Source organism: Gymnodraco acuticeps, unplaced genomic scaffold (assembly GCF_902827175.1).
Source record: "Gymnodraco acuticeps unplaced genomic scaffold, fGymAcu1.1, whole genome shotgun sequence".
Taxonomy (NCBI): Eukaryota; Metazoa; Chordata; class Actinopteri; order Perciformes; family Bathydraconidae; genus Gymnodraco; species Gymnodraco acuticeps.
Genome location: NW_022991470.1, coordinates 148,113 through 174,257, shown reverse-complemented (window position 1 = coordinate 174,257; position 26,145 = coordinate 148,113). Strand labels below are relative to the sequence as shown.

The window sequence follows — 26,145 nt, the reverse complement described above, 5'->3', positions numbered from 1 at the left end:
ATGTTGGGCTGATGATTCTCAGATTGACTGTAATCATTCATTTCTTTTCAAAGATTCAACCTCATGTCAAACACGTTTTTTAGCATGAAAAGGCAATCAGAAATGATTATATTGAAATGTATGTCATTTTTTATCTTTGTATTCAATTACTTTACCAAGGAGCATTTTGCCACTTTAGTCTTTGTATGTGTTTGTCCAAACCAAAGCCCACATTACACACATTTGTTCACAAAGAACATTAAGTCAAGGTTTTGAATACACCTGGGCACACATGGGGCACATCAAAAACAAACAAAATGCAACCTTGATTCCATGCAGTACTTATTTGTTTGGCCAATTGGTACCATCATAAATACCTGCCAGTTTTATTCTATGGCCAGCTTCAGCAGCCTAGCTTACAAACCGCTGACATCCGTTCACTGATGGTGGAGGAACAGAGCAGCGGAGGAGTTTGGCTACATGTCTGCTCTCTGGGGAGATCTGTACTGCTCTGGCAGCATTACTGCTGGAAATGGATTTTTGAGAGCCAGAAACATTTCAGTTTATATGTGTAACTGACATTATGGATTCACATTTTCTGACGTGCTGTCGAGTGCCTTTATGAGCAAGAGACACCTGGTGGGAAAGCTTTACAGAAAGGGAAAACTCAGACTGCCACTTGTTTGTCCAGGCAAAGTGAAAACACTGAGTCATGAGGAGACAAAATGACAAGCAGATTGTCCTTACTGTAAAAACTGACACAAAAAGGCCTTCAGTTAGCCCCAGCTGAAGTTTTCACAATATGCTCTTATGGTGTAAATAAAAAGATGAATAAATCGATATAATCTTACATAGATATGTACAGTACAACAAGCAATCACCCAATGTCTTCTAAAAACCTGCTCATTGTATTGTGGTGTTCAAAGAATATTTACACTAAGTAACACTTCTGTCTTAATAGCTTTCTGTGGTGCAAAGAGCTTATTACATTTAAATGTTTTACTTTAAGGTAAAAACAACCAATTCAGATTTAAAAATCTACATCAAACAAACATTATCTTTAACCTCTGAACACGCTCTGCTTGCAAATTTGCTCACACCCACACTGCAAAGTACATTTACTATAACAGAATGTGAGCATATAGACAAATAAAACACAGCTGTTAATTAACAAGCCAGGCTCATTTGGCAATCAGAACGTCTGCAGTAGATTGTAACAAAATTGAATAATATACATCAAAAGTGGTAAACAAACCTCTGAAATGTATTTACAGTTTTAGTTTAGCGTGCAATTCCATCTTTGGAAGCAGAGGTTGGTTAACAATAATATTTAATCGCCTTATTTCTGTGTGGGATCTAATATGTTTTTAGAATATGTCAGAGAGGACACCATGACACTGCGATGTCAGCCTTGTATGAGGACAGTTAAAGGTCCCCTATTATACTGTTTTTCATCAATATATTAGAGGTCTCAGATATATACAAAACATGTCTCTGAAGTGTTTGGCTCCAAACACCAAACAGATCATTGCAGCATCCCATAATCCCCTCTGTTTCAGCCCTGTTTCAAAAGTCTGTTACTTTAGATGAAAATAAGGAGCCACTCCCCACGCCCCTCTGAGAGACATTTGGTTAAAAAGAACACAATGGTGCTCTAGCAGGAGATTCAGGTGATAAGTTGGGCGGGGTTACCTTGGTTGGTGATTGGCTAATGGTTACACAAGCCAAAGAAACGTTATGACATCACAAAGTGGCCAAAATCTGATCAGCTAATTTTCAGACAGGTTTTTATATAAATGGATCAGGACAAAAAGTCTGCAAATCTTTTTTCCTGAAACTTTTAGAATCTCTTTACACAGAGTTGATGTATGAAAGACATGAACAAGTGGATTTTGTATAATAGGTGAACTTTAAGATGAATACATCTATAATGATTGCCTTGATACCTTGTAATATGTAGGCAGCCAACAGAGCAGCGTCGGATGTCTTGCACAGGAGGCGGCCATGGTAGAGATCCCTCTTAACCTGCAGGAAGACGAGATATCTGTGGAGTGGAACACAGATAAACTGATTTGGGTCATTATTTAGATAATATCAATGTGGACGGAAACGGTGGATATTTCGGTTTAAAGGTAAAGTGTCCCTTGAGGCTGCAGGTTTGTCAATGAGATTGTCACCAGAAGAAATCATGAAAATAAAGAAAGCTATATGATACATTTTGAAACTGGTGACGTGTGTCTTCCTTAGATTTGATATCTGTGGTTATTACAGATAAGCTAGTAAAATGTAAAATAAATGCAGCTAGCGACAAAACCATTCTGAAAGGTCTCCTATTATAGTATTTTTAGGCATATATTATAGGTCTCAGATATATAAAAAACATGTCTATGAAGTGTTTTGCTCAAAATACCAAACAGACCACCCATTTTAGCCCTGCCTCAAATCCCTCTATTTCAGCCCTGTTAGAGAAGTGCTGATTCTGGGTCCGTAGCTTTAAAACAAAAAACAAAACACGTCGCGCATTGATTGCTACTTTTCTGATGGGACACATATTTATGTATAAAAGACATAAAAAAGTGCATTTTGCATGATAGGAGACCTTCAATGTTTTTCATTTTTGTAAAGCACTTTGAATTGCCTTGTGTTGAAAGTTGCTATGGATGAGAGTAATACCTACGTCACTTCCGGGCGAAAATTACAGTTTTTGCCAATCCGATCAGAAATGTAAGAAAACCATGGATTTTTGGATCTTCAAAGAGCCCGATTACGATGGCCAATCAGGCAAACAATTACATTAAATCATTGGAAATCGACGATCGGACTCGATATATGGTTAAATTAAAATCAGTAGACAAGGCCGTCATTTCGCCAGCTGTTACTCTCATGAGCGAGGCAGAACAAAATAGTTTTATCATGCCAAAAAGCTGCTTTATTGCACCTCAAACATTAAAACAAATCCAGAGTTACGTGTTTCTGTACTTCCTCTAAGAAGAAAGGACAGTAACAGAAGAGCTCTGTGGCTTCAGGCTTGATCGCCATTCAAATGACAGCGTTGATTCCCCCAAAAGTGGGTGGAGCCATAATTTTCGCCCTGAAGTGACGTAGATGTTACTCTCATCTATGGACATCGATCGCCTACTGCTATATTGAACCATATATCGAGCCCGCTCGTCAATTTCCAATGATTGAATGTAACTGTTTACCTGTCTGGCCGTTGTAATCGGGCTCTTTGAAGATCCAAAAATCCACGGTTTACATTTTTTTTTTATCGGATTGGCAAAAACTTCAGAATTTGAATTGGCCGCCGTTCAAATGACAGCTTTGTTTTCCCCCAAAAGTGGGCGGAGCCGTCATTTTTGCCCGGAAGTGACGCATGTGTTACTCATCTATATAAATAAATGTACCTTGCCATTAGTCTAGAGCCCCTCGTCTAACCAACTAACAATGACTCTATAATTACAAAGCATATGATTGGCAATCAAAAGTTTCTTATTGGAGCATTAGACACAGGACATGCAGCCAACCTCGAGGCAGAACTTGGGCTAAAGCATAATCAATGAGAATTGACCGTGATCTAAAATATGATTGCTGGTTTGCACTGAAGTCCACTGGGAGCGACTCACTCACCGGGTCTCAACATCCAGAGATTACTCATATGTCAATTTTACCGCTAAGCAATCATTTCAAACGCCTGAGATTCTGCTTTTCTCCAAGCAGCAAAGCAATAAATAGCAAAGTGGTAAAAAATATTGCTATGGGCGGCATGATTGAACCGTTTTACATCCTGCCGCCACCTTGGTGTAAAATGACGATATATTAATATCTAAAAGCAACATGAAGACCTATACTCTATATGTTTATGCTTGAATGCCATTTCATGTGAGGGTTTCCACTCAGAACAGATGGAGGAGGATGGAAGGGTCCCTTGCAGGCTCAATCAAAAAGAGCTAGATTGCGAAAGAGAGATTTCACTGCGTGGTGTGGCAGATGGATGCGATTTACATGGATCCATGCGCTTGGAAGCTCTCAGACTCACTCCTCACTCTCACAGCAGTTTGTTCAGCTGTCAAGGACGCCACACACACTAGAGAAGTAGTGAAGAGCTTCATGACTGCAGCTTACTGTACGGAAATAATCAAATCCCCCCCCCCCCCCGCACTAAGACTCACTGTTGGGATGGATATAGTGTTTTTATTGTGTTCTTGTACCTTCATTATTGCATTGACCCATGATGAAGATTAATTAAAAAATGTGGGGTTTCCCCTTTCCTGTAGTGTGTAGGCTTAAATCCTAAAGTTCCCTCCAGAGCACTTTCTCTCCCTGCCTGAAATACCTGCATTGGACTCATTTGATTTATTTTGTGATATAATGACATCACTATGTAACACTTGCTCTTCTATTGGCTAACGCTCCAACACATTGAACGTGATAGGCTAAGAGGCGGGACATCTCTAAGCGGTTGACCAATCAGAGCCAGCCGGCTAACCAATCAGAGCAGACTGGGCTCTGGTTTCAGACAGAGGGTGAAAAGAGGTGCAGCAGCACAAGCAGTATGAGAAAAATAAATAACTTTTTAACATTAAAATATATGGAAACATGTCACAGTAGAGGCACAAAATACAAATATGAACACTCTTTAAAATAGTGTAGTTCAGATGACCTGGAATAGTAATTTCACTAGAGAAGACGGCGAACTGAAAAGAGATTTTAATTTTCCTTGAACATTTATTGTAAAACTATTACATTTAATTGTTTTACTCAATTAAGTTAGGAGGTTACATAAAGCAGCATTTATTGAAAGGATTATCTGTTCAGACTAAAGCAAATACGATTCATAAAAACTTCTAACAGGCTGTAGTTATATATATTTTAAATATCTAAAAGAGTGCTGCAGAGGCATTCAATTATAACCGTTAAGAATAAGAAACCTTTTGATCTGGTTTTATGAAACAAGAAAATGAATAGAAAGGCAGAAGACAGAGACATCCCCTTTGGTTTTATAAAATCTGTCTTGAAGTGCCACGGAGTTGTTGTTGTTATTATGTCAGCATTTTACATCCTGGTTATAACGGCCGACATGTTTTATTGTATGTATGTAATTGTCCCAGGTTGAGAGTAAAAGGAATAACGGGCCAACTGGGTTGAACTTCTGTTTTAAAATAGACATCTCTTTTTCCACATTACTGTTGATATTACCAGTGAGTGGTCAAACAATGAAAAACATTATCAGAAGTGTTAAAGGATGTCCTGGTTGCCTGTTGAATGGTTTGCTAATTATTGCTGATGTTATTGGACCTTTTGATTCAAAAAACTGTTTGCTTACTCAACCTCTTAGAAATGAATAGTGGCAAGTGGCTCAAAGCTACATTAGCAGCTAGCATAACACCAGAACAATATTGCTGAGCTCTCTGTGGTTAAGTTGCATTGTTGGGGATTTAAGTGCAGAGTTTGGCCAGTTAAGGAGAATCGATAGAATTAAAAAGACAATTTCTTTAGTTCTGCTGCATTGATTTTATAAAAATAAAACTACTCACCATTGTGAGCCTGATACAATACATGAAACAGCATTGCAATGCTAATTCAGTGGAGCACTCAACGACTGTACTGCCTTTTGTATAATGAGATAGTATTAAATGGTCGGTATAACGCTATTGGGAACAAAAAATACCTTTGCGACTTAATCAGTGAGGGATAACGAAAGTTGAGAGAGGTAAATCAAATCAGATATACATTTGACTTAACCACACCTGCAGCCCATCATGCGATCCTGAAATCTTACCTGGTGATTTCCTCTTTCAGGGCAGCGGGGTCAGGTGGGTAAAACTTGACTCGCAAACACATGGTGAACGGAGGCTGGGCTGAGGAAGAAAGACAAACATTTAAAATGAAATGCTTTGTTTTTAATTTGGTTGGTAGGACTGGTGGCCCATTGTTTCGGAAATGTTTGCAGAGTATATTAATCACATTTATTCGTGTATGTTTTTTACTTAACCAACTAATTAGGTATGTCAAATGATATACTTACATTTTATTTGTTTGGCAATTGACTTTGTAAACTCCAACCAATGCTGAAAGAGAGAGAAAGAGAGAGAGGTAAAGACCTGGACAAAGACTCTGTGGGTGCTCAACTCTCAGCCTGAACTCTGATTGCTCAGCAGCTGAGCATGAGGATGTGTAATCCATAGCAGGAAGGCACAGTGGAAGTACTTTCACCTCCTTGCTTCCTTTTCATTTACACCCCCTTCAACAGCGTCTCCATGCAGGGAGGCGATGAAGGATAATCAGGAGACTGCTGTTCTCCGTCAGACTGCTAAACATCGAGAGACCAAACTCTAATCAGTGAGATGATGACACGCTGAGAATAATGGTGCATTGCGCTCGCAGTCATTGCAAAACACAACGATGCTGTTTGCTTTTAATTATTAACTTTTAACCTGCTTTCACATTTTCATAACAGGTCTGTCATCCACTCTTCAGATCCCCTTTGCATTTTAGAAAACAACTTCAAGCCTTGAAAGCATTTTTTAATCCCAGCCACAGTCCATATTGCAATAATTGACAAATAATTGGTCAGCAATGCAATTCCACAAAGGACTGTGTTGATTTTTGTGATAGATATTCCTTTTTGAGTGAGGAGTATGGCCGTTTGCCAGCTTGCATAATTGACCTGCAGACTAACCTACCTGTCCTGCATGTATTAATTTATCTAGAGGAGAAAAAAGACTCACTAGATGAGTAAGACCTGGCATGTATTACCTTACACATCCATCACTGCCTGTGAGACAATATCAGCTCCTCCAGGTGATCTACAGATTCCTAAAGTAGAGATGGTCAAGACTGACTGAGATAATGTGCCACCATTGCTGCACAGGGTTTCATTCAACCTTTTAGGATTAACATTTGAAGAGTGCGATCATCCTCAAAATGAACTCCAGCCTATTAAACACAACGCTAGATTATCTTTGAACACATTAAAATGTTTTTTACAGACTAAGTGATTTTCTCTGTGAACCTTTGGTGCACATTATGGTTTGCTATAATTCATTCAGGCAAATTATGCAGTTTGGGTGAAGTAGTTTTAAGAGAGTAATGGGACCGAAGAAAAGTACCGGAAATGAAAGGAGGAAAGAAAGATGTCAGAGAGATGCAAACGATGATATGTCACAATGTCACGCATTAAAATGAATTGATTCAAACTGAACAAATGAAAGAGAAAATAGAATCCTTACCCTCTGCTTGTCTGGATCAACATATCGAATGCCAAAGTAGTCTTTCTCCAGCAGGTTGAGATGGTGGCAGATCACGTCGAACAGGTACTGTCCCTTGGCGTCCCGCTGAAAGAGAAATGATTCATAATGTACTTGTTTAAGGGACAATAAAGAGAGAAGGATAGAAAATAGAAAACCAGCTACTTCCTTTCAGATCTTAACCATCTCGATATTTGCATATTCACAGATTCAATGAATGAACCTCCAGCAGATCATTCACATGTATGTGCACAGTCACACAAATCGACACTGCCTAAAGCAGGAAGTAACATTGCACATTATACAATGAAAACGTTTTGACAGTGTCACAATGTGTTTCCCTTCCAAACAGGAATTACATTCTTTGGAGCATCCGAGAAGTTAGAACAGCCACCAAAAAGTACTTTAATATTTCACCATCCTCAAGGGGGATATATGGGGACTATTAAATATTCATATCAAGGCTGCAGCCACCTGTGAAAGCTTTGAGAGATTTCTGCAGCAGAACAAAGCAAGCAGTGAGACGAGGTGTGAGCAAAGGAAAGGCTGAAGAAGGAAGAAGCCATTGTCATGCAATGCTGTGCAAAAACCTGACCCTTCCTCATATATGAATACCTACCTAGTGCTGCTAGTAGGATGGGTTAAAGCAGAGAACACATTTCACTGTGTGTGCTGTGTGCTCTGCATGTGTGACCATTAAAGAGGGCTTCATCCCTCCAATTCTATCTCTACTTTGTACATATGTTGTACCATTAAGCATACTGTAAATACAATTACATTTGAACTTAAAAATAAGCTAAATTAATGTAAAGTACTGTCAGGTGTTACAGTGAGTAGGAGAGGAAACAGGCCTGGCATCCTGGCAGTGAGCACGGCTCTTGCTTAAAGCTGCGTCTGCCCCAAAAGACTCATAAAAAACATATTTTAATGAAGTCTTTATTTAGATTTAACTGCAACCATAAGGTAGATGCAAACAAGGCTGAGGCTGAGCATAAAACAACATGAGGCCATAACTGGTTTGGTTACAAGAGATAAATTCAGCTCTGAACTATGCGCATGCTGTTCAGCTAAATAAGAGGATAGAAGTGCAACATATTAGAGAATTATGTTGATTAATGATTTCAGCGTGAAAAAAAAATCATAATTTCATTGGATGCAAAGGTAAACATGATAAGGTCAGATGACAGTCCAGACAATTCAGTAAGCCAGTTTAGCTGATTGTCATCCTTCTTGAAAACAATAGAAAGGGTTTTAACAGTAGCATTTTGGGAATTACATTTATAAACCTTCTTTCCGAGAGGTTATTAGAGGCTCGAAATACCAGGTAGCTTTACTTACAGTAGCACCACGTCTGAAAATGTGGGGAAACAGCTAGACTTGCTGGGATGAAAGGTCACTAAATCTATCTAAACATATTTTTGCCAATGCGTAAAATGTTGAAATAAAGTGAGGTCACATACAGAGGGTGTGGGGATACTCAAGTAAATACAAGACGTGGGCAAGCTTTTCAGAGTACAGATTACACACTTTTTGAGATTGAAACAGTTATATTAACATTCAAAGATCTCCTATTTTTCACAAATGACATTGCTAACTATTTTACACACACCTTCAGTTACTGATATAACAATCAGGAGACCTTGGGTTTAATTTAACAGTCTATTTCCATTGACGTATTATGTTCTGTTATGTGTATTATCGGCTACAGTATAGCTTTTCTTCCTACAGCAGCAATGGACACTATACAATATCCTACTGTGCCCTTTAGAGGAGACAATGCATTCACATGAGTGACACGAAACTGCATAGTCAGAGAAAGTCAGAGGCAGAAATATGAGAACGGAAGAGGAACAAGAGAAGAGAAACACAAAACCAAATACAGAGAGGGCAAGAACAGAGAGGCCGGCTGACACTGATTCATCTTCCTCAAAACACTATTCACAGCAAAGCAATCAAAAAAGAGAATACATACAGCAAAGGGTCCTTGTTTGAACCCTTTTCAGATACAATCCCTGTTGAGATATAGCGTTTAGGACAAGGTGAGAATCTCTATGACGGAGCCTGTTCACACTTCTGTTTCACTCAATATCAGACGAAACGGCAGCACAAACACCTCTCAGGTCGCATGTGGATAAACACTGCCAGGGCATGTTGAGATTAGAGTGGATGACCCTATTTAGGTGGGGTTAAACCTGGGCTGTAATGTCAAATAGCACTTATTGTAATTGTGGGGGAAACTTCTGAAGCAATTGGAGTCAGGACTCAGAGAGACACGAGGAGAGCTGGAGCTTTGATGGCAAACACTGACGGTTTATTTGGAGCTTCGGCCGGAGAATTCACACGTCATGTCACGAGTTGACCACACGGTTGAGATGCCACAATTCTGAAGAACCCTCCTGTAGCTCGAGGTTTTAACTAGTTCAGAGTGTAATAATCAACATTCTTCAATAGATAGACTAAACAGCTGAGGACACTGAATCACATTTGTTGTCGCTTATGGCTCGGGAACCCCGAGAAGGATGTGTTCCAGGTGTCCCACAACAATAACTATCTCTGACAGAGAGTTGCCTGGTCATAAACTGGCAACATCAACAATATGCTAGGGCAGCCCCTCCTTAAGGCTGGTCAGCTGCGTCAGAGGGCGAAGGAGGACATGCAGGGACAATTATAACAGTAATGACTATGGAGACTTGTTGTGAAAGATTGCTTATTTCAAAGTTGTCTCATTGAAAGAAAATAGGTTACATTTCCTCAGAAAGTCAGACTGATTGCCTTAAAGGTGAAGGTTAAGATATAATTAAAGGTGGGGTAGGTACGTTTGAGAAACCGGCTCGAGATACACTTTTTGTTATATTCCATAGAATGCTCTTAACATCCCGATAGCAATGAATATCTTAAGTGCTTTGACAAAAAATCAATGAAAAAATGTCATCTGTGGAAGCCGTGGTACTGTAAAAAGCAAGATGGCCTACCTGCCTGTCAGCCTTCCATCTGTGCACAAACTTATCTCGTGCCCTTATTGGTCATGTGCGCGTTCGTGTGTGTTGGAGGAGGGGCTCTGTAAGGAAGTGGCAGATTTTTTCCGGTTGTGTATTTTCAGATTCTAGCGCACTCGAGCTGGTTTCTCCAAAATTACCTACCCTACCTTTAATGTGCATGAACAAGTGATAAAGTGGAGCTTCTCAGCATCTGGAAATAGAACAATCTCTCAGTTTCCACTCCTTCTTTCTTTAATCTCTGTACGTTTATAATCAGATTAATAAATTCCCAGGATACGCAGCTTTCAACTAGCGCGTACAACTCTTTAGCTCCATTCACACTGTAACTCTGAAATGATCCAATCATTGCAGGCAGAGCTGTATGTAAGGACACAAATTGTCAGAAAATGTTGGACCGGACATTGAGCAGACTTTACTGTTAATGCCCACTTGAGCTCATCTTTGAATAGAGCCGCTCATTGTTTGCAGAATTTACAATATGCGAGTTACCATGTTGATGACGTTTCCATGTTGCAGCACACTCTACCTAGTAACCAAAATCAAAAGGAGTAGAGTGTGAGAACGCACCTGACACATACTGTATAATGGCCTTTTTGTGTGCTAGATCTGTGGGACAGGAAACTCTGGACAATAACTGGACCTGAATCTCCAGAAATAATCAAGAGATCATATGAGAAGACAACACTCTTGTCCACCCTGCCTAATTTGTTATGCATCTTTTTAGTGACTTCGTATGCAGCCATCCTGCCTTTAAAATAGATTTTGCATTCAGTCTGACCACAGTCTTGTATCCTTTCTGTTCAGACGTTCTCTATCTGTGAGTTTCAGCACTTTATTGAAGCTACAGTATACAATATCACACATATTCAATGACATTTAAAAGTCCAAAACGTAATTGAAATTGAACAAATAAAATGCTTGATGATCTGAAGAGTAATCAAAGAGTTAGTATTGCACACCATGGCAGGATTGCAAGGGGGTGCAAATGAAATCAGTGAATGTTTAAACCTAACGCCAAAACAAAATATGATACTGTATATATATATCATGTGCAGTTGTGTCGTGTTATGCACTTGCCAGACCAGGTCCCAGGATGCAGTGGGCGACCCTCCATCTTCTCTGTCAGTGTGTCACCATTTACACACTGACGCACCAGGACAGGCCTTCTGACTGTCCCAGCAGCAAAAATAGAAACACACACATGTACAGACGGAGCCTCAGCCCTCCTTCCTCTATTATAAATGTCGTTGGTGCACCTGTGAACCCTGGAGCTCCCCCACATCTTCAGAGCCTGAACCTCCCACTTCCTCCATCTGCTGTGCGCTGTAGTCTAGTGCTACAGCGCTGCCCAAAAAAGACTTCCCAATCAATCATTGAACTGCTTCTTTTTTTTCTATATGCAAATCAGTGTGTGTGTGTGTGTGTGTGTGTGTGTGTGTGTGTGTGTGTGTGTGTGTGAGTTGTTGATCCACATCCAAGTTATGAAACAATAACAGAGAGACAGTGTGAATCATCTCAGTCCAACACTTCAGAAAAGAAATGAAACAAATTAATTAATAACAATAATGAATTAATAATTAAAGAGGCCCCCTTTTTGGGGGTTCCTTTTCCTGTAGTGTGTAATATAGCTTGTTGTGCTTGTAGATGGTCTGCAAAAGCCAAAAACCCTCCAAAGGGATATTCTCTCCCACACCCCCCCCCCCCCCCCCCCTGAAACGCCTTGATTAGACTCCTTTGTGTACTTCCGCAACATAGTGACATCACTGCAGGCTTTTACTAGCTAGTGCACTGTACACTAAGGGGCGGGACATCTCTAAGTGGTTGACCAATCACAGCAGAGCTGGCCAGCTAACCAATCAGAGCAGACTGGGCTCTGGTTTCAGACGGAGGTTTGAAAAGAGGTGCAGCAGCACAGGCAGTATGAGAAAAATAAAGACCTTTTTGAACATTAAAGTATGGAAACATGTCACAGTAGAGACACTACATACAGATATGAACCTGAAAATGAGCTTGATATCTCCTCTTTAAACAGGAAATCTGACTCCTTGAAAAAAAAATCCATGCGCACAGAACCAGTGTTAGCACACACACTTTATACGATGGATTTATGAGCTGTTACAACATACTTTAAATGGTAGGATTTAATAAAGCGCTTGTGATCTGGAGTCTTCTATTGTGAATTACAAGGAGTGCAGGTAATCCCATTGTTCCTGCTAAATTACCTGACTCCGCACTCTGATGCAGTTTGTAACGATGAGATCTAAGCTCACTCTAACTTCAGACGGTGATAGAATAAAGCAGCAGAGTCTCTCTTGCCTTCAGGCAGCTGACCAAACACTTCTGATGAATATGTGGTGTTGTGTTGCATACTGATGAGAGACTCTGAACTTCAGTGCACCGGCCGCGGCTCCTCTGGGAAACGTAGGCCGGCTCTGAGGGAGAAACATTATTGATCTTAAGTTAAGTGTTCTTCAACATCCTTATGAGATTTAAACACAGAGCGAAACTGCAGCTAACTAGTGGCTGCAGAGAGGCAATACTATATGCTGCCACCTTAAGCTCTGTTTTATTGTTTTCTAATAGATAAACTGCAGATCTTCTTTGTGGTTTGTGGCCATGTGATTTCAATGTGGCAATTGTTTCTCTCACAGTTTTCTCTCTCTTGGGTTGCTATTGCTGTAGGGGAAATCATTAAATCAATGCTATTATTCTAGTTCTAGTATTAAAACCCTTTAATGGCCTAAACATCATGGAATTGAGAAATTGAATAACCTGCTATTGAGTTAATGGCTTTACAGTTCACTGAATGTGAATGCATTGTGATTTATTTTTATTTATAAAGTTCCACATTGTGCAAATATGTAAACTTTAGCATCTCATGAATATAAATAGTACAATCTAGCAAACTGAGTACTGTAAATGTCTAGCAATAATTCTAAAATGTCAGGTGAGCATGTGTTAAATGTTTCACCATACATTTTTCGAAAATGCAGTCAAATCTTAGTTTTCATATGAGAGCTGAGTTGGCTGTAGTAATTGGGCTTTAAACACTGATTTATTGAGTTGAATTAGTAAATCTACAACACATTTCAGATTCGACAAAGCGTGGTTTCAATATTACCTACTGTCATCACATCACGGTGCAGATAACCGGAACTATTAATGATCTTTATGTCAGCCTGTTTCCTTATGGCTTCATTGGAATTGGAATTAGTCTGCAATAACAGTCGCTGACAGATTCAGATAAAAAAATGTAAGTGTGTGAATAGCTGCAGTTACAAGTTATATATCTAGATGTAGATATCTCTTAATCTGCTGAAGTTACTAAATGTCACAAGGGGTTTCACTATGTCCTGATTTTAACAACACATCTGAAATATTTGTATCCATTACAGACCAGTTGAAGCCCCTCATGTACGATTAATCAGGGTTAGATCTGTGAAGCTGGCCCCATAACATATCTACAGTCCTTTTGATAAATGGTGTTTACACTTAGTAACCCAAACCAACTTCCCAGAGAAATTAAACTGCATTCATCACCTGCTTACAGCTTCCTCAGATGTACAGCGTGTATAGGACACAACCTCCTTATTTGGTACAATTTCTAATTCAACATATATTTATAAAACAATAAAATAGAGCACAAGTTGATCTGTTGTAATAGCTCAGAAGCTCAGGTCTCCATTAGGCAATACAATGATTTATTTTGTGATTCACTGTATATCAACCATTCCTATATATATTGACCATCTCTACAATATGAACACATGTCCTTATAAATATAATCTTAGTTAAAAAACACTACTACAATGTTTCAGTCCACATTGTGAACTGTGATCTAAAAGTGAAACCTAAACAAACAATGTATTGCACAGTGTATGATAGGACCTTGGAGAAGAGTTCGCCATGATCATCTTGTCAGCTTCCATTCAGTGCATTGAGGTTTGTTATTTGATTTCACCATCAGGACAGATGGCTCTCCTGGAGCTCCTGTTTTCCACGCCTTGTGTATGTGTGCTTGCTCATCCAGTCTACACATGCTCTGTGGACTTTTGAAAGGCAGTATCTAATTATCTGTTTTTTATGACAGTATCTCCTGAGGAATAGCTGTGGGAAGATAGGGTGGCGGGGCTCATGCTACGAGCCATCCGGGGCTTGTTACCAGAGGAAAATATGTACTCAGAAGATCAGGCAAAGGAATTCTCTACAAGATAGACCTCGGAAATTGAAAAGAGCTGTAAAGCAGCTGAAGTGGTTGTTGTTGTTGCAGTAGTAGACACATCAGTTGTTAGGCTTGTGGTGGTTGTAATAGTCACAGCAGTATCAGTAAACATCTGTGTGCATCTGCATGCGTCCATATTTAGGTATGTTTTTATTTATGAAATATGATATGTTTTGACAAGAGTCGTGTAATGGCATGGGGATGTGAGAAGCGGGCAGAAGTGGTATTAGCCACAGTGACTCATGGGTAAATGGGATTATTGCAGTCCTGTCAGAGAGAGAGAGGAATGTATTAAACAAGCAGAGGACCTTAAGTGCTTTATGGAAGCACGCACAGGGTTTCATCGCAGCTATAATAAAAGTGATAAATGGAAATTACCCAGACTGGGGCCAAATGATCACTGTGGTCCTTAGTGGAGCGGCAACACACCTCGTTCAGGCCTGGACAAGCCTTGCGTCAGATTAATTATTGAGAGGGGTTCTATATCAGCTTGGGAAACACCACATCAATAAATGATGGTGTCATTTTAAACTACAGTAGAAGATGAAAATTGCAACAACTGAGCGAACGGTCCTAAAAGGTTACCGCTTCTACGATATAGGTAATTCTCTAAGCTCCTGGGTAGCAGGTGACTAAGTGGAGGACAATTGTTTCCTTGTCCTAAACAACGACAGCTTCTTTGGCGCCTGACTGCATTTTTGATCAATATGTATTTCAGTTCCTCACTACATGATCTTTATGCTGATTTTCACCGTTGCAAAAAGTGTTGCCTCCAAGGCTGCATCAGCAATGCCTGAAAAGGGCTTACTGTAATCTCATGATATGGTAATATGTACTTTGCATAATCTGGAGAGAAGGCATAGAAGAGACAGACCGTAGTGGATGTGACTGTCAGTGATCAGCTGAATAGTATAATAAGATTTTCACTCAACAAACCTTCTCAAACAAACTAATGGGAACAATATAGCAGTTATATTACAATATAATCTGCAGACAGCTCGAGTATTATTCAGGCCCGTTGCGTAAACATTTAGTCTAATTTCAAAGTAATGAACAGAATGCCAACAACATAATGATGAATAGTAGGCCATTTGTAAAACAAAATGCACTACAGCCTAAGGGTCTCATTGGGTCTCTCAGTATAATTAGCTAAACATGCAGGCAAACTAGTGTTTTTAAAGACTGGGAATAAACTATTTTCACAAGTAATTCTTTGAGGATGACTCATACTTATAGATTAGACTCACTCCTCTCAATGTAATTCCAGAAACATGTATATGAGCCGATCTTCATTTGGCGGGCAGAGACATTACTTTAGACTTGGCTGTATATATGGCGGTGATTATTTCTTGCAGCTCAGCATGGTGGCACTTATTAAATTGCTCGGGCTATATTACTTGTCCCCGGATTTAACCTCAACATAACTCAAGAAACAACTAATGCTGTGAGAATATCTGTTTTATGTGCCTGGGCTTTTGCACTGTAATCACTTTTATTGTACTTTCAAGTATTTTCACTCTTGAGCAGAACTTCAAAGCAGTAACATTTTAATAGCATTTTGTTTATACTTAAAGATGCAAACATTGGAGTCATAGTGTGTGTCTGATTCCAGATCAAAGATGTTTGCAAAGCATAAATATAATAGTTTCTTAAAGGAATTAACATTTGGGAAATATGTTTTAATTCACTTTCCTGTTGAGAGCTAGATGGAGCCATGGACCCAGAGGCAGGAAGTGATGATCTTATTTGAGCTTAGCATAAAGATTGGAAATGTTTCTTATCTTATGTTAAGTGTGTTAATCAAGGAGTGTTGGTAGATATCTTTTCTAACTTTGTACTGAGTGACTAGTTTCCTTCTGCTTCATTTGTCATGCTAAGCTAACGTCTGGCTCTAGCTCCATAGCTAGCACAAAGGCACGGGAATGATATGTGTTCTTCATAGTTGTATACAACAAAGTGAATATTTGTTTTTATCCACAGGTTGAACTACTACTTCAAAGATTAAGGACAAGAAAGTAAGGATTACACTTATTTTCTGATATTACCATAAGATAGTTTCTTAGCAGAATAGCACATTATATAACTTCAAACATCCAAGTAAAGACAAAATCCCCTATGAGGAAAGTAGCTTCTCAATTTATGATGAAATCCCAACTCAAGGGAAAACAACATGCTTTCAGGTATGACATTACTTGACTAAACAGAGAGCCCTATTTATCTTCCCTCGCATGCCTGTAAACACTCCCTTAGGTACAAGACAGAAAGACAGTGATCCTCTTGAAAATATGTTCACTGTCAGCAGGCTGACATCTTACTGCTGTTGGTCTCAGAGATGCTGGTCTGCCTTTACAATCAGCTCAGTTGTGTACATTATTTCCTGTTTAGATAGCAGCTCACAGTCCTTGGAGCTCCATTAGAGATATGCCACAATAGAGAAGTGTCCCTGAGAGAAACCCATAAGAGTTATGGGGGTAACCATACTCCTAACTGCTTTCACACTATAACTGAAGAGACAGGAGAAAGCAATAAAATGGAAAAAGGAAGAGGAGAAAAATGATAAAGGATAAGTTGACAAATGATAAAGTAGAAGAGAAAGCAAGAGTACAAAAAGGAAGGTAGCACAGAGTGTCTTGGTGCTCCAGTTGAGAAGTCTCTCAGGCTTTTCTCCAGGAAAAGGGCAGTGATGTGAACGACATCAAAAGAAGCCAAACCCCTGAGCACCTGTTCTTTATGTCCTTCCTTTAACCCCTGGCTCAAGGGACTGAGAACGCTCTAACAAAGAGTCCTTGAAGAGTCTTAAACTTTAGGTAACATTTAGGTATTTTCTCAACATGCTTTGTTTCCTATTACATGTCATTAAGCTTACACTTTTTTCCAAAGCAACTTGCAAGTAAGTCCAATTAAACATGAAGTTACAAACTCAGAAAAGCAATAACCCTGCATTACATTAGATTACAATAAGCCAAACTATTTTAAGTGCATTGGCTTCAAAAAAGCCAATGATTTTTAAGTGATACTCACAGATATTAGTTCTTTTTTTCTTATTGGCAGTATAAACAGGCAAGATCTGTGGACTTTCTGTTGTGCTGATATCACATATGTATTGTATCTTTGTATATCTTGCTTGCTTTGGCTGCCTTCTGGTGATTTCCAAACAAAACACGAGTACTTTCATTACGATAAATTGCCAGTCATACCCAAATGGAAAGCTAGGCCATTGCACAGCATGACACATTGTCGAAGTCTAAGTCATGTTTACTCCTGGACTCCCATCAACTATAAGCAAACAGATGTAAAATTGCACTGACATTACTGGTATTGCTAATATTTCTGTTGACTTTACATCCAAACATTCTGACAACACAGCATTAAAATCCAGGGCTTACTGTCAAGAAATAAAAGCAAAAGTTAATGATGTGTACAAATCTTGAGCAAAAATCAGAAGAGAGCAAGCATCTTTTCACTTCAATAAAATAAACTGGAAATCAATTCAAAAAAAGAAAGACTATTCAGACCTGGACAATGTTTCAAAGTCAAGTGGGTGTGTGAGCTGAATGTTTGCTCCGCAGAGAAAGGTAAGAGCTGGCACTGAATCTGGCTTTCAAACAAAGACTGCAGCAATGCACATTTTCTCTGCACACTTGTATTTAAACCTTTACAAACAATACCTTTTTGAAGGTATGCCAACTAAAACACTGCATTGTTCTACAGCACTTTGTTTTGAGTTAACATCAGATGACTTATAAAAGTGTTCAGTGTTTCTTGCCCCAAGCATAGACACAGATCTTTACCTGTACTGGTTAATGTAACAGATGCGTCAGCGGTATTTGAGAATCCTGTTTTTGCCTAAACTTCTTTCTCTTGTATCAGTACAATATGACTGGTATGGCATGAATAGATACACCAAGGACAGAACATACAGAATTATTAACAAGATAGCTAGCTGTAGAAGCATATATGCATGCATCTCCATGTGCATTGACTCGTATGCCATAGTAGAGAAATTAGAATATCTGCACCTTTTGTTATAGGCCACTCCCACTGTCAAGCACACACACCTAACCCCCATTATTTCAAATTATATATATTACATATTGCACGTCTCCGGGAAAGTTTCTGGTAACAACAGGGTGCAGCCAATAAGTTACAATTTCTTATTTTTGTTGAAATTACATTTGTGAAATTTTGTTTGCTTAAAGTTCACATTTTTTAACTTTGACCTAGTTTACTGCTGACCTTTCGACACACAACCAATCACATAACAGCTGTATGAAGCAGCGCAAGCTATCAAGTCAGGTACCCATAGAAACAAAATGCTACAACCTTGCGGTGAATAAAGAGAAAATCGCGTATAATGAGAGCTTATATCACCCAAAGCTTTTTAGAAACCATTAAAAAGCAAATGTGAGTTACAAGGACGACTTGTATTGAGTAGTTGAAAGCTAAGAAACTTAAATCAGTCTGTCCTCATCAAGAAATACTATTAACGGTCAAATTCTGGGGAATCGTATACAGTATATAGGCCTACAGTTTAGTTGTATGTATATTACAGATAAGTAATGATGTCATTGTCAGTTTCAAAAAGCAAGTGAGTCGACTCTGGCCTCAAGATGTACGGTAACTGACGCATGATTTTTCACACATTAAAGTATTACTGTCATTCTTAGCCGAGCCTTTTAAGAAATGAGCGGACATTTTAAATTGGATCCACTAAACTGTGCCAGAAATCTGGAACATTGCTCATGATCACAGGAGACATCCTGCAAATAGAAAAGTAATGTTCTCCATGCTTTCATTTATTAGTCAGAGGTCTTCTGCATGAGACTTTATTCTTAGAGCTTGGTTAGACCTAAAACTTCAATCGCAAACCTTCCTGTTGGCTAGATTAAAGCTAAGCATTTACATTTTAGACTGAACCGAATAACAGAATGGTAGGATAAGCATACTTTTTGTGACATTTGGTTCAAAATAATTATTCCCTTGATTTTCAATTCAAAAGCAGTATGAATGGAAACAATAGTGGTGATGGTGCTAATGCTAACCCTAAAATACAAAGTGGCAAATAAGTGGTTTAAAAACTGAGGGTTTTCTAATGGAGGTAAATGCCCTCAGGTCACATAAACTACTCAGCTTCTTAGGCCGGATAATGGCAGTCCATAATGCGAGATTAACTGAAAGAGCACTGCTAACATTTAAGTTGTTATTACTTGGCTGAGCAACCAGTTCACACACCATGAAAGGTAAGTGGTCAGATTTACTCTGCAAGATTGTGGATGAATCAGATATTGAACAACCATTCAAGGAAATGCTACAAAAAGCATTGGTGAAAGAGACATTTTACCAAGTGTAGAAATAGAAGTCCTTGCATTCAAGATATTACTTAGTGAAAACACAACATTATTAACATCAGAATATACCTAAAGTAAAAGCACTTTTTAATGCATAAGGGCTAATACAGTCACAGTCATGGGCGTCATTTCCATTGGGGACAGGGGGGACATGTCCCCCCCACTTTTCAAAATCCCATTTGTGTCCCCCCCACTTTTTAAATGTGTTTATTATTATCTGTGTGTGCATGGCACGAGCGCATCTTGTGAGAGAGATAGAAAGAGACAGAGAGAGATACATAGAGAGTTACGGGCGTTGTTGTTAGCATTTGGTGCTAGCTCGGAGCTAATGGAGATTAGTAGCTGTTACAACAATAAGGAGAGGGAGAGCTCTTTCCTGTTGGACTGAGAGAGAGAGAGAGAGAGAGAGAGAGAGAGAGAGAGAGAGAGAGAGAGAGAGAGAGAGAGAGAGAGAGAGAGAGTTACAGGGTTGTTGTTAGCATCTGGTGTTAGCTCGGAGCCAACGGAGGTTAGAAGCTGTTTCAACAATAAGGAGAGGGAGAGTCCTCTCCTGTCTGACTGAGAGAGATAACGCAGCTCAAGGCAAGGCAAGGCAAGTTTATTTATATAGCACTTTTCAACACAAGGCAATTCAAAGTGCCTTACAAAAAATGAAAGACATTAAGAAAATGGCATTTAAAATCAGTCATTAAAAAGAAAAGCTAATAAAATAAACATTAAAAGAAAAAATACATGGATAAAAGTTACAGTGCAGTCTAAGCTCAGGGAGGTAAAGGACTCTGAGTGATTAGATTGTAAACTTTAGTCTAAATTATCTCAGTGGGTCTCAAACGGTTTGGTCATCTATGTAAACACATATTTCCATCTATGTAATAGTAGTTGTATATAAAATAAGTTAAGAAATCCTTCCAATGTGTACTATAGGTCAGTACAAAAATAAAAAACACAGTTTGAATGGGGAGTGATTAGTCAAATATGCATAAATAAAAAGAAAGAATGCAGACTAGGTAAGATAAAGATAGGAGAGAGGAGTTTATCAATGATTTGTTATTGGTTGTGTGAGCATAATGGTTTTTGGAGTATTGAAATATATACAGTTCTGTTTCATATGAGTGTTGAGAACTGTATCCATAAATCTCTTAATGTTGCCCTCAAAGTGCACCAGATTGATTGATCAATTTAAAGAAAAAAATATTCCCTGGGTGCATGCCCCCGGACCACACAAATAAAACAGGTTCATGGATAGGATACTAGATAAGTGTGCACACTCATTATATACACTACACATTTTTCTTGGATTTGTTAACACTATAGTCCCTAATATATTTGTAGAAAGGCAGGAAATGGAATTAAATTGAGAAAATGTTTCATTGCGGAGGACCCCCTGTTTTGTGTCCCCCCCACTTCTCAAACCAAACTTACACCCTTGGTCACAGTGATGATGATCATAATCATATATATTATAGGATTATAATCATTGATGCATTCATGTGAAAACCAGTGTAATGTCCCAGATGGTAAAAGCAGATGATATTTTAATTACTTTAAAGTGATTTACTTTATAGCATCTTTCTAGAAAAGAAAGGATGGAAATAATTCCCCTCAGGGGCGTACCTTGCGAACATAAGGTAGACTTATGGCGCGTTTCCACTGCAGGCCTCGCTCGGCCTTGCTCGGTTTGGTTAGGCCTTATTAGGCCCGGCTCACTTTAATGCTGTGCTTCCATTACAGTTTAGGAACTGGGGTAGTTACTATAGTAACGCAGTGTAGGCGGAGCCGTGACGTCATCTTCAATGAGAGCCCCAAAAACAACACAGCCGTTAGCTCTTAGCACTCAGAGCTCACAGCTCTTCATATCTGTTCAGAAACTAGACAAAAGTTAAACAAGTACAAACCACAGACTGCATGTGTCATGGAGAATACAGTCGCTGGTTTATTTATGTCTGTATAGGCCGTTGTTGTGAGTGTGGACGGTCGGAGCATATATAACGTTAGCTTAGCCAAGCTCCATTTAGAAAGCACGCATTTTAAAAGGGTTTTTCGCCTGCCGTCTGTCTGCAGACTTGTCAAAGCATTAATTCATGGTTTTTACTAACCGGTATCAGTATGTTGTTACTTCGGCATCATTTTGAAACGTGTATTACAATTAAATCACGGTCAAATATGTTCATCTTGTTGTAGTTGTAGCCCCCTTGCCAGCGATTCTCTCTCTAGTTTAGCATACTCAGCTCGACTCAGCTGGTTGTTCCTGGCCCTAGAACCACGATTTAGTCGGGCCAGAAAAAAGGTGAAAAAGTAGCCCCGGGCCAAAACTAGGCCAAGTGGAAACGCAACCAAAAACGGGCCCCGCACGGCTCGGCACGCTTAAAGCGAGCTACCCGCTGCAGTGGAAACGCGCCATAATACCTCATTCACACCAACGGTGTTTCAGGGCTGGTTCGGAGCTGGAGCTTGAAAAGCACCAGGTTTTCCTGTTCACACCGCAGCGGAGCAGCCTCTTAGCTCCGGAATCCGGTTTGTTTCAAGCACCAAAAAATTGTCCGGCTGGAGCAAAAGTACGTACACTTACGTCGAGGCGGGGGCAGGGGCGGGATCAACTCCTGAACAACAACAAAAAGCCGGCGCTTTATCCAGTTTGTACACAACGATGGAGAAACTTAACAAGCAGCAGTGGTCCACTGAAGAGACCAGCTACCTACTCGGAATCTGGTCTTCTGAAGAGGTACAGAGGAAGCTGGAGCACAATCGGCCATTGTTGTTGTTGTCGGTGTGAGCTGTGAGGGGTTTCCGCGCGGTTTGGCTTTATGAAGCAGGCACGCAAACGGTTACGTCATGACGCAAACGATGACGCAGCACCAGTCGGACTCTGGGCGGTGTGAAAAGAGCCGGAGCTAAACCGAAGAACCGGTTCTGAACCTGAAAAGCTCTAGCACGGAGCTTGAACCGGAGTTGCGTTGGTGTGAATGAGGTATAAGAAGATCCACAGCAACGACAACATGAAACACCCTTTAATTTACTGCAACAACATTTCGGGAACCCCCCTCAAGGCGGCCCCATGCATCTTAAGCTCCACTCCGGGAGGGGTGCTGTCATACCTGTGCGTGGTGATGAAGAGCAGGTTCGAGGGGCCCCCAGTGAATGTTTGCCTAGGGCCCCCCAACAACTCTAGGATCGCCACTGATTCCCCTCAATCATCAAGTATGACCTACCTTCTGGAATAATATACAGAAGGAGCTGAAACTGTCAGATTTGATCACTATGGGGGAATTCAAGTCCATCTTAAAGGACCGAGAACAATAATTCATTGGTCGATGTGATTGCTATATCCCCTAATTGAAGTCGTTTTAAATTGTGCCAGTTTTTAATGATTTATAATAGTTTATTTCATTTGCATATTGACTGGTTAATGTGCCATTTAATTTGTGTTTTACGACCACTGTCTGCTTTTATTGTCTGTGTTTTATCTGTTGTAACTTTGTTCATGCTGCCCTTCTTGGCCAGGTCGCTCTTGAAAAAGAGATTTTAATCTCAATGAGACTTTGTACCATGTTAAATAAAGGATATATACTAGAAGAGTGTAGCATTGTCTGTAACTGCTCTAAAACATTGCCTTGTACCTAAAAACACAGATTTATCTTAGAAAAAATATTGGCAGCATGCAGTAAGCAGAGCATTAGGGCAAAGCTTAGCGCTCTGCGGACAGAGGTTCCTTCTGTAAAACGTGCAACTGCCAATACGGTCGTCCCGACGGAGCAGACAGCAGGTCAAACGTGTTACTGATCACGATGGGAGGAGGCGCCCTGCTTCTGCTGTGCTTGCACCCAGACAAGGATTCGGAAGGACGTTGTTGTGTTTCAGAGCACACACACACACACACACACGCACACCAGGAAATAGCCATGTATACGTGCAGGCACATGCACAAGGTGTATCTTATTTCACCGGAGTACCACATGATCTCAGACAATGTATTGGCAATGTCCTCCACACAAAGGTTTTTCATTATCTCTCCTCGTACTCCCCAGAATGCACCATGAGCACACTTGCATTGGGTAAATTGGTTTATTTCCTCCGGGGACCGTCACTGTGCTGTCACACCGTTCGGATGCTGCCAGAAGGGTTTTCTGAATAGAAAACTGAGCCACAGCAGCTTTAAAACACCATTCCTCTCATAGCTCTTTTTATTACTATACATATTTTTATTTATGTTGTACCTATATGTTCACTTTGTTTTATGGGGTTTTATATTGTTGCATCGATTCAGTTGTCTTGTGTCTTATCTGTAGGAGAGAAATCATTATTTATTTTATTTGTATTATCTTACCTTTTAACTCCTTGTGTCTATTAACCTGTTAAAATGTTATATTTTGCTGAATGTAGGCCTACCTGTAAAGTTCTTAACAAATAATTTGAGCAGTGTGTGTGGACCTCTTTCACCTGTCAGCGCAACTTACATGATGCCGTTTAAACAAATTTAAATAATTGGTTTGAACGGCATAATAATGACGACCGTCCGTTCTATGATTCTCCAGAACACACCGATGGCCAGTCCACCCCTGTGTAGCATATTAGTTTCGATGAGAGATGAGCAGATCGCCACTGGGCTTTCAACTAAAGACACAGCCACGCAAAAACTGCAGCATTTGTACAGCTCCTTATGGGTAACCTACTGCAATTTGTGCCGGCGCGCTCCGGCAGCACTACACCCCTGATCGTTTCACCACAGAGGAAAGCAGTAGCAAGTCGACTGGAGTTAAAGAGAGCGGGGCTGCGTTGCGCGCATGGCTTCCTTCTGCAGGTAACGGGGAGACGCGCTCTGGCGGCGGTCTCGTTCAGGATCCAAAAATACAATTTAAATATTTTGCACACTTATTCCTATAGGTGCCACTGGTTACGGTGCCTAGGGTCGCCGACCCCTGATCTAGACATACCACTGAGGCAAAAAGGGAACCCTGAAACCTGTACGATTTTTACAATAAGAGGGGATATAAACTCAGTAAACCACTGACCCTATCCAGAATCCTATGCCTACAATAGAGCATCATAAGATTACACAACACGAGGATACCATTCTTCAAGCCTTTTCTCACTGAAGCAACTTCACATCAGCTGTTTTTACACTCAGCCATCTCCCTTACAGTTGGGGTCATTGTTGTGGGTGGATGAGATGAGAGAAAGGGCCAAGCACGATGCACTTAGTCCATTCTTCTTACTACAAAAATAAAAAAAACTGTGAATCACGCTGCTAAGATGAAAAGGTTTTGTATGTGTGTGTGTAAGTGTGTGTGCGCCTCTATGTATGCATTCATCTCAAAGAGCCTCTGACCTCTGCATACACTTGCTTGGGGGACCATGAGATTCTAAGAAATGCAGCTAAATAAAAGAATAACGAACATCATCTGCGGTATTTGCTTTGTATAAATTGATTTAGTTTGTTATACTCCTAAATACTCCAATGCCAGACAGTTAACTTATTTGTCACACTGGCCACTGTCTTGATCGTCTAATCATTAAGACATTCTTTATTATTTAAGCTAATTTAAATTATGAATTCAACAATAATACTTAAAGGTCACCTATCATGCTATTTTTAGACAATAGCATAGGTCTCAGATATATAAAAATATATAAAAAACATGTCTATGAAGTGTTTTGCTCAAAATACCAAACAGATCACCCATTCTCCCTCTATTTCACTTCCTGTTTCAAAAGTGCTGATTTTGGGTATAAAGCTTAAAAAAAAATGATACAAAATAGGGGTGGAGCTTATGCCTACTCATGCGGGAGATTCTACCGGCAGATTCTACGGTGACGAAACGTCATATCATGGATTATCAAGGATTATCTCTGAAACAGTATGGAGCTCAAAGGCTTTCTCTCTTGCCGGTTATACCACAAGGTGAGTTCCTTTTTATTTCCTGCTTCTTCACACACATGCTCTCCAGTACAGGTTAGCTCTGAGTGTTAGCGATGCTGCAAACACCGACCATATTACGTCCAAAACAGTCGGGCATTGTTTCTGATAGCAACGTTTCTGATAGTGCTGTGGGTCCGCCGCCGATATGACGTCATATCGGCCGCAAATCTGGATCAGCTCCGTTGTACCCCCGTTTTTAGAGATTTGGGTACGGAGGAAAAGAGAGAGGGTTTTATTTTCTGACGCTGTGTGAGTTCCCTGACACACCGGGGACACATCTTTATGTATAAAAGACATCAAAAACTGCATTTTGCATGATAGGTCCCCTTTAATATAAAAAATGATTGATCCTTCCTGAAAGTAGATATCAACACAATAACTATTCCATATGTGCAAAACTGTCCATTGTGGAGCAAAATGACTTAATATTTAC

The 26,145-nt window shown here is 39.8% G+C and overlaps 1 protein-coding gene across 3 annotated transcripts in view; it reads right to left on the bottom strand.

The window, feature by feature from the left end:
* Positions 1 to 26,145, bottom strand: part of LOC117533006 (FERM domain-containing protein 5-like) — a 70,293-nt gene that overhangs the window by 11,702 nt on the left and 32,446 nt on the right. For all 3 annotated transcript variants that reach the window (XM_034196638.1, XM_034196635.1, XM_034196636.1), the window contains exons 2-5: positions 7,209 to 7,313; positions 6,005 to 6,047; positions 5,759 to 5,837; positions 1,926 to 2,023 (exon numbers count right to left, since the gene is read on the bottom strand). In XM_034196638.1, coding sequence (XP_034052529.1) covers positions 1,926 to 2,023; positions 5,759 to 5,837; positions 6,005 to 6,047; positions 7,209 to 7,313 — 325 coding nt within the window. The remainder of the gene's footprint in view (positions 1 to 1,925; positions 2,024 to 5,758; positions 5,838 to 6,004; positions 6,048 to 7,208; positions 7,314 to 26,145) is intronic.